The 17,522-nt window shown below is 37.0% G+C and overlaps 1 protein-coding gene across 2 annotated transcripts; it reads left to right on the top strand.

The window, feature by feature from the left end:
* The first annotated feature begins 516 nt into the window (after positions 1-516).
* On the top strand, positions 517-14,295 carry LOC144441173 (uncharacterized). Of its 2 annotated transcripts, XM_078130717.1 has the most exons (5): positions 517-584; positions 7,508-7,718; positions 12,151-12,316; positions 12,722-12,838; positions 13,304-14,295. In XM_078130717.1, the coding sequence occupies exons 2-5, from the start codon at positions 7,650-7,652 to the stop codon at positions 13,378-13,380; spliced, it is 429 nt and encodes a 142-aa protein (XP_077986843.1). In that variant the 5' UTR covers positions 517-584; positions 7,508-7,649; the 3' UTR covers positions 13,381-14,295. The 2 variants fall into 2 exon arrangements, with proteins under 2 accessions (XP_077986843.1, XP_077986842.1); XM_078130716.1 differs by lacking the exons at positions 517-584; positions 7,508-7,718 and having other exon boundaries at positions 11,991-12,316.
* The last annotated feature ends 3,227 nt before the right edge of the window (positions 14,296-17,522 follow it).

Raw genomic sequence — 17,522 nt, forward strand, 5'->3', positions numbered from 1 at the left:
GTCGGCACATGCATGACGTTGATAATTGAAAGCATATAAAATGTGTTGTGTTGTCATTTTTCAATACTTGCCGTAGTTGGGAAGCACCAGTGAGGCTTTATTTCACAAGAATAACGACTAAAACAACCGTGTTAACTTGCCGAATGCCACCGTCGGGCCAACGTTGGCTCAACCATGCAACATACCCTGCGACTTGGTGCTCACGTGATTGTCACGATATGAATGTGTGAATATTGGGTCGGTGTGTCAACGTTTTCCCGACGTCGGCACATGCATGACGTTGATAATTGAAAGCATATAAAATGCGTTGTGTTGTCATTTTTCAATACTTGCCGTACTTGGGAAGCATCAATGAGGCTTTATTTCACAAGAATAACGACTAAAACAATCGTTTTAACTTGCCGAATGCCACCGTCAGCTCAACCATATCACGGAGCTATAAACCTGCGCTGTCGACTAGGTGATCACGTGATTGTTACGATGCGAATGTATAGCACGCCCTCAAGATAAGAAGTGTCTTCTGGTTGACTGCCGCCAACTCGTCATCTCGTTTACTAAGCGTTTTAGGATTTGTTTTCATCTTGGTGAGTATATTTATCTTACATAATTACTGTCAAAATGACCATGAATATGTTTTATTGTCTAGATTGTTAAATAAGACGACAGAAATTGCGAAACATGGTATGTATAGTTCAACGTGCACATTTGATAGCATGGGCGCGAGAATGATCGCACTGTGATCAGTAGCGTACAATACACAATATTAATGCCTTTTTCATAAATATTTTCAATTATCACGAAACAAAAACATACCAAATAGTAATACCAATACAATAAACTAAATTTCTATGTGATTGGGTAAGGTATAACTTGATGCGTTCGTCTTACAGAGCCGATTGTATGTGATCCCGCTGTCTCGGAACGCGTATGGGGGTCACCATGGAAATGGACACGAAATAACCGTGTCTGTTCCATTCACCCTCCTCGTGTTTAAATTTTGTTTCCGCGCGATCCTTTACGTCATACAAATGTAACATTGTTGCCATCATTTGCACCAGATTGTGAGCTCCAATTCTATACTCAGAACAATAACATAACATGGCATTTTCGATGTGAAGGCATGGACGTTTGCACCTGAACGACTGGTGTTCAGAAAAATGTATGTTTTTTGCACTTGTGAAGTTTTTGTACTTGAAGTATATGTATGATTGGGGGTATAAATATGTGTAATAGAACAATTTATGTTGTATATTTTGCATACCTGTGTGTGACGTTTAGCCACTTGTGCAATGTGTGTGGGCAGTATGGGGTCAAGTAATCATTGAGTGTGGTTGTTGTTAAAACTATAAGGGGACAATCATTATTTATTAGTATGGTGGATCCTGTATTTATTTTATTTTATTTGGAGGGGTAGGGGAGAGGTTGGGTTTTTTTTTCCACAAAAAGGCTATCCTCCAAATGCAATGATATATATGGGAAGGTTCCATAAACCACCGGTCACTTTAGTGTGATAAATCAAGAGATTTGCTGGGTTTTCTCTGGGTTTTAAAATTTATTAGTAAAACAGCAAAACTCTGTAAAAATATGCCAACATTTGACATTTTCTTTTATATTCTTATGTAAAATTTACTAATGCTGAAAATTGAATATTAGTAAATTCCAGTTTTTAATAATTAATTTACTAATTAAGAATTATATCCATTATGATGACTGAATATCCACAGGGAGGGAGTAATGTTCCTCCAATGTTCTTCTAGACTAATAGTCCTGTGATCTCTTTCCAAAAGTTGTGCTCTTCATATTGCTCTTGATTAGATTTTCCATTTCAAGTCTTAGATAAATGACTGAACTCATGGGTTCTTAATTACACACACCATGGTTTCTTCTCCGACATCATATCAGTGCAACTGTGCTTAAAACTCTTCTGTGGATTTTCTCTCTTTCTCATTTTGCTTCTTCAACTGCAGTAAAGGAAATGATTGGTTAAAACTTAAAAATCTTTAAAGGTTATTTTTCTTCTGTTGAAGGCCAAAGAATATCCATAAGAATACAAATATTTTAAAGATGCATCTTACTTGTGTTGTTGTGTTATAACGTTACGGATAGCTTTGAGCTTCCTCCACATGATGTTTGACTCTTGAAGGGTATGTTATTAAATAAATTGATAGGACATGTATTTAGAGCCAGTGCTGATATCTCAATATGCTAACTACATGAACACTAAATGATTGGTAAGAAGGGGAGGGATGATACTCTCTTCAGATTATTGAAGTATTGAAATATTCATGTGAAAAATGGGATTACTCAGTTTCATAGATGTACTGGTTCATTTCATTATATATATATATATATATATATATATATATATATATATATATATATATATATATATATATATATATATATATAGTTTTGGTAGTACTGGAACTCTTTCTTGGTTGTAACTCGGAGTTTCACGCATAGTGCGATCATCAGACAACACTATCATCACGCATCACACACTATGCATGAAACTCCGAGTTACAACCAAGAAAGAGATCCAGTACTACCAAAACTATTACGCTCTGCCACTGCGGTATAGAGCACTGTCTTAGCAGATATATAAGCTATATAAGTTACAGCATCTCTACAAATAAATGGTGTTTGTAGTGATACGTAAGATTTCATATGTATGAACATTGAAGTAATACTGCCATGTTAGGAGCAAAGGTAAAAATGACAATTGATGAACTGCTTCAATTCATTAATTTATTGCAATAAAGTTTTGTAGCACTGTAAGTAATCGTGGATTGATTTCAATTCTAACTCAAGAATATCATTTGAAACCCCAAGTCTTCATAATGAATATTCAAATAAATGGTCAATTAATTAAAAGTGGCCATATGAATGAGGACCGGGCATTTATATTGGATTTTTCATTTATAAAACATTTTTATCATTGCTTCCTATTTGGAAAATCAATGCAAAACAATTTGACTAAGTCTGTGTTTGTAACTCAGTGACTGCAAAAATTACAAAAAATGAATGGTGTAAAAAGTTTGTTATTGAACATTACAACAATTGCATCAAATGTATTGATCAACCAGATGAGTATCTGATAATGGATAAAATTTACAAGTGTGATTTCGATATGGTCATACTAAAAGATTTGTTTTCAGCAAACAACCTGATTGTTTATCTAATATTTACATGAGGATCTCAAGTCAGCTGGGACTCATGGAAAAATGGGTTCATTACAGCATCAAGAAAGATACCAGTAACAGCTGTTCTGTCTGTCTTCTCAACTATAAAATGCATATTTAGTATTTTACACCTTTTCTTTTGTTTCTCTTGTACAGTCAAGTTGCAAGGACAAAAGATGCACTGAAGTAATAAGTATCTCATTGTCTATTCAGGCAATGTGTGACAACATCTATCTAAAGATAAACATAGACAATAGCTAGTAGGCCTCTCCACTGTTTTTGGGATAAATTACCATGGTCTATTCAAAATATCCTGAAACAACACATGGCAATGCCAAGATCTTAATAAACATTTGTAACATCACAGACATACTGGGGTCACATATGGAAAGTTTGGAATCAGTTCTACCACCAAGTATTTAGTCACTATTGAAGAAATGCATGGATTTGCTGCATATATTAAAGAGTTTGAAAAGTTTCAAAAAACAGTACTTGAACTAGAAATATAGCCCTAGCACAATCTGCCACATGTCAAGAATAATGATAAAAATTGTCACTCTTACCTTTGTTGTTCCAGTGAACTTGATTTGACCAAAAGTTGATCAGATCATGGAAGTAATATCAGCCATGGTCAAACAGAGAAACCACTATTGTGGAACCATCAGTAGACGTAGACATGAGATCATCTTCGGTTAAAATTACACCAAAAATGGCAGAAAAGAGATCTGCTTTGCAAAGGCTGCTATAGCTAGGTAACTTGCTACATGCCAATGTGAAAATAAGTGAAAACTTGGCTAAAACTATGTATCAATGTGTGGCACCGTACTTTTACCAGTTGTTGTATGTGGTACAACTTCAGCAGAATTATGCTAAAATTGACCTCTGGCCTTTCCACTCTTTCAACCAATAAGCATGCATGCTCATTGTTATGTAGTATACAAAACAGTGACACAATATTATATGTGTTTTGTGTTTGTACAAAGTATGCACACTGCCCAGTGATACAGATGTACACATGTAGCAAGAACCAAACAAGGTCTGAGTTGCAGAGTCGGCACATACATAGTGCATATGACAATCAGAGTTTTTACACAAAAATATTATTGTTCCTAAAAAGAAAGGTAAATTTCATTTTGGTCAATCCCATCTCAAATTAACAAAAACAGTTACATTTTTTTATCTTACATCATTATTTTTACCTACAAATAGGTGCATCGGCATAAAAATAATGATAATTTGTGTTTAGATAAAAAAATGTACTCTGTGGATATTCCTGAAATTTCCCAATGATAGTTGAATTTAATAGTCTTTGTGCTGACAATTTTGTACCCTGTTTTACCCAATATAAACTGAGTTTGGGATTTATAGATCCAAAAAAGACACGCTGTATCTCAGACTAGTGGTTTATAGTGGTTTGAGAGTGTATGTAGTCACTTCCTCTGTCTGTTGATTAATGTAATATGGATTCAGGCTACTGGGCTATATTTTCTGGATCTGCAATTTGACATTGCAGTTTGTTTTTGTGTGTGATGGATTCAGGCTACCGCTAGTACCAGGCTATATTTTCTGGATCTGCAATTTGACATTGCAGTTTGTTTTTGTGTGTGATATATATCTGATTCAGTTACATGCATGTGTTCTACAAGCAAGACAAATTTCCTGCAATAATTGCACATACATTGAAACATTAATTTTCAGACACTGGTTCCAAAATATATAGATCTCGCGCTATTATGTTGTACCATATTTATGAGGTACTGGTATAAATTCATCCTGGGTTTATTGTACTAAATGCTGCATGATTCAAACTTTCTGCATAACCATTCTATACTAGTATGTGTTCCTCACAACTCCACCAAGTTCAGTCAGAGAGGAAAAGTTTGTTTTCTCCTAGGCAACATTACATTTTAAATCTACAGAATTCCTGTACTCCATACATGTCTATTGTATAGTCATGGGAACAGTTAGTAACTTAGTCATGAGAACATTGATAGATGTATATACATTGTGTATTCCACTAGATAACTCTAATTATGCCCTTTATTAACTGTCAAAATGTTGACTAAGTTCATGGAAGTATAACCCTTCTTTCATGCTCAGTGTTTGAGATGTGCAGGATTAGCAGTCCGCTACTGGAGCTAATAGTAAAGTTTGTGCACAGGGGACAGCGAGCATGTAATCGATTGATTGATTGATTATTTGGTCGAATGATTGATTGATTATTTTTTCCTTCTCTCCCTGGCTACTTTTCTCTCTTTCAACTAGTATATGATACTAGTTTATGCATGATTGATTGTTTGTATAGGGTGTTATCCGCCAAAAGATTAGGCATAATGAACATTTTCACTGTAACCGATCATGGGATTAGGGGTGTTTTAATTTAGATAAGAAGAGAACAATTGACAAGGTGTCTTTATTTATATAGTAAAGATACAGTTGAAAGAGAGAAAAGTAGGCATATAGACAGTGTAGCCGACACGAAAATAGGGTACACGAAAAAAAGAAAAAAATCATGGGGGGGGGGGGGGGTATGATGAACTTACTGCGTGGGCTGTAAGGTAGGGGGTGGCCCATTCCAAGTTATCAACTTACTTCTGGAGTTACCAAGTTAGGGCTTGGCATCTAAGGTAGGGGTGCCATGGCCTATTCCAAGTTACCAACTTACTTAGTTACCAAGTTAGGGTTTGATCTCTAAGGTAGAAGGTGGCCCATTCCAAGTTACCAACTTACTTAGTTACCAAGTTAGGGTTTGATCTCTAATCTAAGGTAGAAGGTGGCCCATTCCAAGTTACCAACTTACTTAGTTACCAAGTTAGGCCTTGGGCTAGAAGGCAGTAACTTGTTCTGATTGACCCATTCAATGTTTCAGAAGTAGTTCTGCTGAGCACAGTCCCTCTGTATAGAGACTGTGTGCTGAGAGACAACATGGGTGATACAGGTTCATAACTCCACATTAGGGAGTTGGAACTTGGTAGACTTGCATATGATTTGCATGTCATTATCGGCTACACCATCTGTAGCCCGAAAAGTAGCCAGGGATAGAAGGAAAAAACAATCAATCAATCATTCGACCAAATAATCAATCAATCAATCGATCGATCGATTACATGCTCGCTATGGCCCCTGTGGTTTGTGCAGTGGCTGATAACCCAACTCTTTGCCTGTGTTTGCTGTTGAAGTATTATCAGTAATGGATAGTGTAAGACCTTGAAGGAATTATACTGTCAGTATAATTCCTCCAAGGTAAGACAAAAGCCATGGTCACATTGGTTTATCTTTGTTATTCATTCTTATCTCTTCACAATGGATGGGTCAAAACCCCAAATTTTGGACATTACATCAGCACGTGATATATCAAAAATGGGCACAGGTCAAATTGCTCAGTATTTGGCTTGTAAAAATACCTTATATATGTATGTAATGATCATTTTTATTGTTGACAAAAGAATAGTAACAGGTCTGCACTGAAATTCAATTTTCAATGTCATGAAAACAGTGTTATAGCTATATACTGTGTTCATTTCTGTTGTCCTAATCCATAATGTGCAACTATATATCTATCTAAATTGGCAATAACAATATATTTGCAAACTCACAAAATATTGGCCAATATTTTGGGAAGTCTCAAAATTTTGGCCAATATTTTGGGAAGTTAAAAATAATTTGGAGTTTTCAATGTAAAGAATATGACAGAACCCCACAGCCTCCAAGTGGCAGGCAGGCCAGATCGAAATTATTTTCACGAGTGAAGAAACCACATCACTCGTGAAAATAATTTCGATCTGGCCTGCCACTGCCCCCAAAACTGTGTCTGGGATTTTGTTTTTAATACTGACCTGGTTGATAAGCTATGATAAAAACAAGTTTGTTTACATTGGGTGTCTGGACTAAAATGATGTACAGTAAAAACGGAGAGTGTAAACAAAAATCAGAGACACGGTTTTTTGGGCCTGGGCAGCATGAATTGAGTGGTATATGTTTCATTTTCAGGTGCTCTCTGTATTGTGTAAATAAAAGATGATAAGATATTCGACCACCTTTGATTTTCTCCCATTCACACTGACCACTTTCACTTTTTAATTAAACATATTCAATACAGAAGTGAACAGAGGAGATCCAAAGCTTCAAGATAATATATAGTTTATTGGGTATAACATGTTTTTATTTTCAACTGAACCATAACAGTCTGCAGTTCTTATTAGTTGTAGTCTACATGTATATCCTTAATAACCTTTAACAAGGCTAAGTGATCTTTTTTGGCCGTAGATGATATAACCTGATATATTTTGATTAAGGTGGTGTAACTTAAAATATTTTCCTTGTAGAACTTTGAAAACAGTACTGCTGGTGCTCAGTGAGATTAGGCAGCAGGTCAAGCAGAATACTCTGCTGCTAAAGTCCCTTAAGGTGAGGCAGCAGCAACAGGTCAATGTAGACATTGACATCAGTGAGGACTTCCGTCTTCCGATGGAATCAGAAGCCGATGTGACTGCTGTGGAGGAGACCCTCCAAGATAAAGAAAAATCAAAGCGACTAGTAAGTTGATGCATTTGAACATTTTGGATCATTTAGTTTTCAGGGATAATTTTCAGAAACAGATTTACAGCTTAAGTTAGAATGGAGATAAAAATATTAGATATTGCGTTACTGTCTTAATGCTCTTAATGCAAGAGCATAGGTTATTGAATGTATTAGCAGGGCAGAAATCAATCTGATTAAAATCCGATGTGGTGAAAGCGGCTAGATGTACTTATTTACCTCTATTCATCGTGTTGTGTCGTTTGTTTTGTTCGGAGTGATCGCCGCCTTCCCACATCTGAACCGGTGTAATCTACAATCCCATTGAACGTGGACAATATTGTAAGGATTTTTCAACCAATCAGCACGTTTCTTTCAAAATCATTTAGAGATACAGTTGCCACCACCGACGCATCGTCAAATTAAAGTTATCATGTTTAGTCTAACAGGCAGGGGGATTCTTGTCATATACACAGTGAAGCCTTTAGTAGGCACCCAGCCGGGCCGTAGTTACTCTTTGTAGCATCATGTGTATTTGATCCTGAGGTAGACTTTCGACTTGAAGGAAATGGCACCATGTGTGTATGAGCGAGTCAACTACTTATTTTATTATACATGGTTTTCATACATTTTATTTTATTATACAAACGTAATTCCTTGAAGGGGGGGGGTAAGATTGTCGTTTTTCGCGTGCGTCAAAATCACTACAGCCTACAGGGATATTTAATTCATACTAAGAATATGTAAGATGGAATCAAAAGAGGCAATGCTATTTTACTACTCTTGAAAATGACAGTCAGAAACTTTGCCGACATAATACACGGAGTGAGATGCATGTTGTTCTAAAATAACCGTATGGCCAAGTAACCCAGCTGACAAGGGAGTGGTGTACAATTAATGAATGACAAAAACAACCACATGAATGCTACGAAAACATGATTTTATTATTCACCCACACCTAAACAGAAGTTCCTGAATTCAAGAGACTGTTTTTCTGTTTGTTCGGTCATCACAACTATAAATGATGGTATGTGACGAACGCACGTGTCAACTAATTTCGTGCGACTAGGATTTACTTGTACGACAACTCTTGGTTTTTAAAACGTCCTATATAGCTTTAAGTTTTAGGATTACCTAATGCCAAATTCTAGACTAGACGGGTAGCTGTTTAGACACGATGCGATTCATAGTACACAATTGAATACGGCACTCCACTACATATACGTAGGTAATTATAACGTCATGTGATCTTGTCTGTCAACGAAAGTTAACGAAGGCACAGTAGGTACGTGCACATGATCAGAGCCGATCGTTCAATCGTAGTCGCAACTTTTAAAGGACGTACCTTCATGATAATTGATTTGAATAGTCTATGTGGGGAGGACGTTGCCAAAATCCACCTACACGAAGGTTCTAAGTTAGGCCATGTTGGGGTATAACGTGAAACTAATACGAATGTAAATCCGGAAATTACCGATGAGATGTCACATGTTTGACATGACGTGAAGTGACCTCTAAACTTGGACTAAATTGTCGTAGATAGCGTGGTATTGCGAATGTTTATTTCGACACTAACAACAAGTTGCTCGTTCGACTGATGTTGATTCAATCCTTCTATTAACGTGAAAATCAAAAGTTCGGTCGCCTGAAATAATTATTCAGCAATAGTTTAGTAATTCCAAACGGATTTGTAGATGTTTGTAGATGATAGTTGAAACATTTATGTCAAAGGCGTGGTCAACGTGTTCGTCACTGTCGCGGTGCGATGTCACAGTCAAAATCAAATTGTATAAATTACGGAAGCGTGCGAATATATAGACTCGACATAAACAACTTGAAGGCTAAAAAGCATCAGAACTGGTAAATACAATTTCTAGTTGAAACTATGTTTTGCAGAGACAGTTAAATGTTTTACAATTTGAATTGCAATGTTGCGACCCAGTGAAAATGGTTACTTCATCCGATCTAATCTTTGGAATGGCCTTTAATGGGAAGTGGTGTCCTGCTGTTTGCAAAACATCCATCAATTTCTCCAGTGTTTGAAGCTGCCAACGTAACGCTCGTCCTAATTGGCTATTCAAAAGTGCGAGATTTAAATGGGATTGTAGATTACATCGGTTCAGATGTGGGAAGGCGGCGATCACTCCGAACAAAACAAACGACACAACACGATGAATAGAGGTAAATAAGTACATCTAGCCGCTTTCACCACATCGGATTTTAATCAGATTGGGCAGAAATTTATTCCAATGAAAACCTGTTTAGAACTGCTTAAGATTTTTAATGTTAACTTTTCTTTTTAATTTTTACGTGACTATTAAACATGTTTTGATCAAAAGGCTTCAAATCCCTAGTGATCCAGACTGGCTATCACTATAATTAAAGGACTCCTGAATTCCTTTCAGAAGGTTTTTTAAGTGATATACTAGGTATGTATCTTGGTTAAGGGTTCCAGGTATTGTACTTAGGATCATTGTACTTAACTTTAAGAAGACTGCTTTCTGTGTTGTTGCCACATACTATGTGCATCTAAATTATTATCATGTAACCATTATTGGAATTCCCATAATTGGTGGAAGCCATGGTTCTTGGGCGTGGGATATCATAGAATTTTATCTGCACTGGCAAAAGTGTGTGTGGTATGTGTGCTTATCTGTCATACCAAGTAATGTAAATATTTCCCCTTTTATACCTGCTGTGCTTTGCAGTGTTTATCAAGTTAACTACAGATATCTTGCTTTGGTGGTAGGTGTATACTACGTTCACACTTAGGCAGTTAAACCGGTGTCAGGCCTACTTAACTTTAAGTCAACTTAAACATTTCTAATGTGAACGCACTATGTCAGCCCAGGGCCGACTTAATTTAGTCCCAGACAAAGGGTGGGTTTAGGCCCGGTCTCAAACCGACTTAAAGTTAAGTCGACATAACATAAGTTGAGTGTGCATGGTTAACCTGACCTAAACCCAACTTAAAAGTCATTCCAAGTTGCTAAAGCAACCTCTTCCCACCAGACCCTGCTGCATTGTCAACTCGAAAGGGTGCGATTCACTGTTATGGTTGAAGGCACGTTCATGAACATCCACAAGGTTATGTGTTTGTTTCAACTGTTCTCCTCCTTTGTCGTTGATATCGCGCTCGTCTTGACCTGTTTAATGTAATCTGTCCGTCATTTTCTTCACTGAAGTTTCTGAATCTAGCGAAATGACCTGTTTAACAGAGTTCGACCTTCTTGAGTGTAAAAAGCGTAAGAATAAAAGAAAGAGAGAGAACAACCTTGCTTGTGGTTGTCCGACGGCCGCCATTACGTTGGAATGAGGGTGCTATGACTTTGGAATGTTAGGTCGGGTCAAACGCAAAAACCTTTCATGAATGTAAGTCGAGTCGTAACATTTTTTGGCTTATCAGGCTAATCCTTATGTCGGCCCTGGGCCACTTTTGGATTTGAGTGTGAACGTAGTCGTACTCTGGGTTTTTGTTTTTTACTTATACCTCGTTCACACTCAAAACCAAAGTGGCCCAGGGCCGACATAAGGATTAATCTGTTAAGCCAAAACAAATCACGGCTTGGAGTTAGTTCGGGTTCATACACGAAAGGTGGTAAGGCTTTTGATCCAAAGCCAAAGTGCCCTCACTCCACTCAAACCATCAAACAAGCCATATTCTCTCTCTTTCTACCATTCCTACATTTGTTGCTCAAGAAGGTTGAACTTTGTAAACCAGGGCCATTTTAATAAACTTAGAAACTCAAGTGAAGAAAATTATGAACAAATTATACAGAATAGATCAAGACGACCAGGGAGAACAGTCGAAAAGAACACATACTTAATATCGATGTTCATGAAAGTGCCCTTTGGAGTGGACAACACTGTAGGGTATGGTAGGAAGGGGTTACTTTAGGGACGTAGAAATTGAATGATACAGAATGGGTTGTGTGTGCGTGTTCAGTGCTTCTATGCTGAAGTCAAACACCGAGGACGTCCTAAAGTCGGTTGAACCATTCACATTCAAAATAGTTTATATCGGCTTATCTTTTACCCCAGCCCTAAACCCCCCCCCCCCTCTTGTCTGGGACTAAATTAAGTATATATATATATATATATATATATATATATATATATATATATATATATATATATATATATATATATATATATATATATATATATATATATATATATATATATATATATATATTGTCTTGCATTTTTTGAATAAATGAATGGACCTCTTTATCACCGTACTGCTATAAAAATAAATATATAAATCAACAAATAAATGAAAAAAAATTATATACTGGGGTATTTCCAACATAAAACTTAACCCTGCAATGTTATGATAACATGGTTAAAGTCTTCTGCAACCCTGCAGTGTTATGATAACATGATAACATGGTTAAAGTCTTCTGCTACTTATATGTTTCCTGTACACTCTTTCAATTATATATTCCAGGTACGCCATCTCAGTACCTTGGGAGGTGTTTCTTCCAAGGATGTGGTGGAGAGGATAATGGTGGCCATGTTCTCTCAATCATTATCCACGATCTACAACTGGCTGGGAAAAGGGAAACTAAAAAAACATGCCCTTTCACAACTGAGTATTGCAACAATTATCAAAGGTAATTTCTCAATTAAGATTTTGCATGTATCCTAACAGAGGGATAATGTCTCTGCAAGGCGAATTCTGTATTATTATTTATTTTTCACAGTGCTGCTCACATTGATATTCAGTTTTACTTTATTAGTTTATTAACCAAGGTAATGAAATGAGTATACCAGAGTAATGCAGTACATTATAAATAATCCTAATTAACCCCAGGATTGTAAGAGGCACAAGTGATGGACTTCTATATTCTCTCATGGTGCCAAATAATTTGACAAAAGCTTTTAGAGTGATATTCATAAAAATTATACCATCCAAATTATGATGTCTCAAAAAAGTGGCACTAGCCAGGGATCAAAGAAATAAAAAAAAAAAAAAATCAGTAATGAATCGAAATCTCATGCAACATTTGCCATTCCAGATGCAGCCAAACAGTCTAATGTAAAGGAGGCTGACTGTGAGGCAGCCATCAAGAACTGGCTGAAGTATGCCAGCGACCGGGATGGGGGTCGAAAAAAGAGGGCAGAAAAGCAAAAAGGTACAATTATAGTGTCATATCAAATATTCATGACCTCAGTGAACTAAATCAAGATCACAGATGTCAGCCTGACTTCAAAATACTCATTTCTTTATGGTGCATATATATTTTTCCAATCAGTTGACTTGTTACTTTGTAAGTTGTAACTGTGAAAGAGGAAGTGTGTTGAAACCAGCCTCCAAAATGTTGTCCCTGCTTTCAGGAAATTCATGTTTTACTATTGAAACTATAATTGAAGGTCTCGTGAAGTGTTTGACATAGAAACATTTAATTTTTACCTTGTCAGCCATGAAGATATGCTGTAACAGTTAAAAATATTGGTAATAATTTTATCTTTTTTCAGTATCTGGCAGTTTACATGTGTAAATGACTTAATTTTGACTCACATGCTGGAGTCTGAGAAAACACCTATGATTTAAAATCAACAAAACATGACTGCCTAAAATTTTACTTCTTTATTTGCAGAAAGAGATAGAGAGCAAGCAAGGAAGTTCAAGGCTCTTAACCTGAACCTTGACTCAAGTGATGATGAACAAGAGTGATTTTTAGCACAACTGAACTGAGGTTCAGTAGTGCTATAGGGATGGCAAAGTGTCTGTCTGTCTGTATGTCTGTGTGTGTGTGTAAACAACTTAAAGTCAAAAACTGCTGGACCGATGGCTTTGATATTTGGTGGTCATGTTACTTCTGGTATCTAGTTGGGAAATTGTTCAAATGAAAATGATAGTATCACAGATATGGGTTTTGGGTCAAAAAATGTGATTTTTGGTCAAAAAACTTAAACTCCAAAACTACAAGGCAGATTGGCATGAAATTTGGTGGGGACATTCTTAGGGGTGAGTAAATTAAGATTTGTTCATGACATGATGATTCCCTCAGTAATATGCAAATTAGGGCTAAACGCTATAATTCCAAAACTACTCAGCAGATTGGGCTGAAATTTAACAGGGATGCATCTGTGGGTGTATAGACAAAGAAATACTAAGCATACTATGATTTCATGAGTGATATGCAAATTAGGTGGAAAAATGTTCATTTTTGGTCAAAAACTTGTATCTCAAAAAGAACTTGGTCAATGAGACTGAAACTTGGGGAGATGTTTCTGAAAGTGTTATTCTTGCAGATTTTCTTCAAAAACATTTGGACAAAATCAAAATGATTGCATCACAGATGTGCATTTTGCATCAACAAATGTGATTCTGGGTGTGAAACTCATGCAAAATGAAAAGTTATAGTTTTATAGATGCAATAAAATCATTAAAATCTTTTATGGGCTACTTCACATGTCAATGTCAATTGCATGAAGATTACCCTCTGTTTAAGGTTGCTTGGAAACACTGTTTTAAAAATACTCTCTATGATTAAACAGGTTCATTCTGTGCTACATACATAATACAGTCTTTGGGGTCAAGAAAGTGTGATTCACCAAATGAACATGTATACCTAGCATGCTCACCATGCGAATAAATATTTTCAAAACAGTACATTGTACAGTTTTGCTACAACACCGTTGGTGGTATTTTTAGCATTCAAAGTTGGTGTGAGGAGACATTGTCCATAGGGAAACCATTTTATTATAAATTCTGCCATGTCTACAGCCTTTATTACTTTGAACTCTGTTAGCAAGATGTCATACATTCCACACACAATTACATTTAAGATAAGTTTTAGATATTTCCAAATATTCAAAAAAAGAAAAGAAAAAAAAAGCGGGAACTGTGTAATATCATTACTTGTACACTAGCAATAAATATTTGATAAAATCCAATATTTTGTGTCTTGTTTAGTGTATTTGAATCACATTCAGCCCTGTATGGAATCTCTGATAGATCTGTGGGCAGCTTGCCATTATGCAGTGAAGCACCATTGGGCCAACAGTGGCCCAACGTTGGGCCAACCTTACCACCAATTAGCAATGTTGGGCCAAAGTTGGGCCAACGTTGTGCCTACCTATTTCTTGCCACTGTTGGGCCAACCTTGGGCCAACCTTGCCAGTGTCCAAAGTTGGGCCAACGTTGTGCCAACCTATTTCTTGCCACCAGTGAGCCAACGTTGGGCCGACGGACAAAACGACGTTGGGCCAACCTCAGTTCCTGACGTTGGCCCAACTGATCTACTTTCGTTGGGCCAACGTTGGCCCACCACAGGTGTGCTATCTGGGTAGAAGCCCTGGAGGTTTTTTCCCCGAAAAGTTAATTTTGAGACTATTCAGACCCTTTCAGACAATAATTTCCAAGCTTTACAAGACAGCACCAACATGTAAAAAACAACTACTTATAGGGTTGAAATATTTTTGAAATATACTTTGATAGCATCTTGACAGTAAGAGGGGAAGAGCTTGAGACTGGGATATGTCCACTTCATGCGGGGGGTCTGAGGGGGTCTCCCTCTAGAAGCCCTGAAGGATTTTTACTCTTATAGCCAATATTTACGCTATTTAGACCCTTCAAGCAATAACTTAATCCATGCTTTACAAGACAGCAAGTATCAGAAACTATTCTTTATAACTTACACTAAGGGTTGAAATATGTTCTTAAAAAAGTTAAATGCATCATTATATACATGTAGGTCAGCACATCTCATGGTAGTATCATTGGTAGGGGAGATTTGGAGATTAAGGCAATTTTAGACTATCTTGGCAAACATTTCACATCCTGAAAAGACAATATCATCTCAAATTAGAATAGGGTGAAAATATTTAAGAAAAGTTTAATACCATTATGATAGTAAAAAGATTGTTGGTGCATCTGATTATTGGTTGAATGCATGAGTGCAGTAAACAGACTATAGGGCTAGTAGGTACGACAGCTAACGATGTATCTCAACAGTGCAGTAAACAGACTAGGCTAGGAGGTACGACCAGCTAACGATGTATCTCAACTGTGCAGTAAACAGACTAGGCTAGGAGGTAAGACCAGCTAATGATGTATCTTAACAGTGCAGTAAACAGACTAGTCTAGGAGGTAAGACCAGCTAATGATGTATCTTAACAGTGCAGTAAACAGACTAGGCTAGGAGGTACGACCAGCTAACGATGTATCTCAACTGTGCAGTAAACAGACTAGCCTAGGAGGTACGACCAGCTAACGATGTATCTCGGCAGTGCAGTAAACAGACTAGTCTAGGAGGTACGACAAGCTAACGATGTATCTCAACAGTGCAGTAAACAGACTAGCCTAGGAGGTACGACCAGTTAACGATGCATTATAATGATCTCATCAGTAATATGCAAATTTGGTGTAAAAATGTTAATTTTGGTCAAAAATTTATATCTCAAAATGTACTTGGTCAGTGAGACTGAAACTTGGTGAGATGTTTCTAGAAGTGTTATTCTGCAGATTTTCTTCAAAATATTTTGACACAATTGTCCATAGCAACTATGACCACGCCCTTAGCAACAGCCAGATGGCAGTATATTTTGGTCAAATAATATCATCTGGTAGGCAAGTGAGTAAACATTCAAAGAATGTATGCAAATATCCTAGCAAACATGACCACGCCCACAGCAACAGCCAGACGGTCGTGTATTTCACAAATATAACAGGGATTAACAGACAATTGAATAAACATTCAAAAAATGTATGCAAATGTGCCTAGCAACAAGACCACGCCCATAGCAACAGCTAAATGATCGCGTATATCGCAAAGATAGCAATTATGGTTGGATAGGCAACTGGACCGCAAATGAACACTTACTGTTAGCATGGACTAGCATATATCGATAAACATTTTTAAAAACTGTACAGTTGTGCTACAACGCTATTGGCGGTAGTTTATTGTTACCTCTTCGGACAAGCCGTAATCGAACAATGTCATGAATTTGTAATAGTGTGTTTGGGTTGTGACATGACATGACACTGTTTATATACATGTTGCCAAACACCTAGAGAAATGAATATCTGGCTTCAGACAAGCCTTTAGTTTGGCAGAACAGTGTCAAGACCCTATACATTCCACTTTAGCGGTTAAACATATTGTCGACAACGTCTATTTCGAGTGCAGTGACTGGCGTCAACTATTATGACTCGACACGCTATGTATTGGTATTATCTAGATTGCCCACATGCGCATAAGTGATGCTAATTTATGTTGTATCACAGACTACTTATTACTTGTCTGTGGTTGTATTGTATAATGTAATTAGAACAAAATAGCTGAATATGTTCATATGTTGTTAGTTTGTATTTTTGAGACATTCTGGAGATGGCGTTAGCCAGGGAAGGACTTGGCTCTGCCATGTCTGATCTCAGCGCTATCTATCTACTGCAATAAATAAAGTCGCATGCATGGTTATTAGGTCTTCGAGGTGCTTCTGTACAACTACTACACTTCACTATTTGTCAGAACAGTAGTCGGTGTTTATTTTACCCCCTTCAATACAGACACCTGACGTCCTTGCTTGATAAAGTGAGTGTTTATTAATTCACACAAGTACATGTATCACTCTCTTCCAGAGAACATACGAGCTGTATGAAACGCCAGTTTACTTTCCAGATCGAGATGGTAACTCATTCTCAACCCAAATTCTTCTGGAATCACTCCCCGTCTCGAACTACATTAAATTTCCCGCGGTTCGAAGTAAAGCGGGAAATTATTGTCTTGGCATGACGTAACTACTGGCCAATGGGAGGCCAGCTTTGCAAAGGTGTTCTGTGCAACGTGGTAGTGGTATTTAAGTGAAAGT

The sequence above is a fragment of the Glandiceps talaboti genome, chromosome 10 (genome assembly GCF_964340395.1).
Source record: "Glandiceps talaboti chromosome 10, keGlaTala1.1, whole genome shotgun sequence".
NCBI lineage: Eukaryota > Metazoa > Hemichordata > Enteropneusta > Spengelidae > Glandiceps > Glandiceps talaboti.

Bases quoted from the DNA above. Each gene is read 5' to 3' on its own strand.
- LOC144441173 (XM_078130716.1), top strand. From the start codon at position 12,034: ATGATAACATGGTTAAAGTCTTCTGCAACCCTGCAGTGTTATGATAAC. The intron at 12,317-12,721 runs GTAATTTCTCAA...TTGCCATTCCAG, and splicing joins TATTGCAACAATTATCAAAG to ATGCAGCCAAACAGTCTAAT. The intron at 12,839-13,303 runs GTACAATTATAG...CTTTATTTGCAG, and splicing joins GAGGGCAGAAAAGCAAAAAG to AAAGAGATAGAGAGCAAGCA.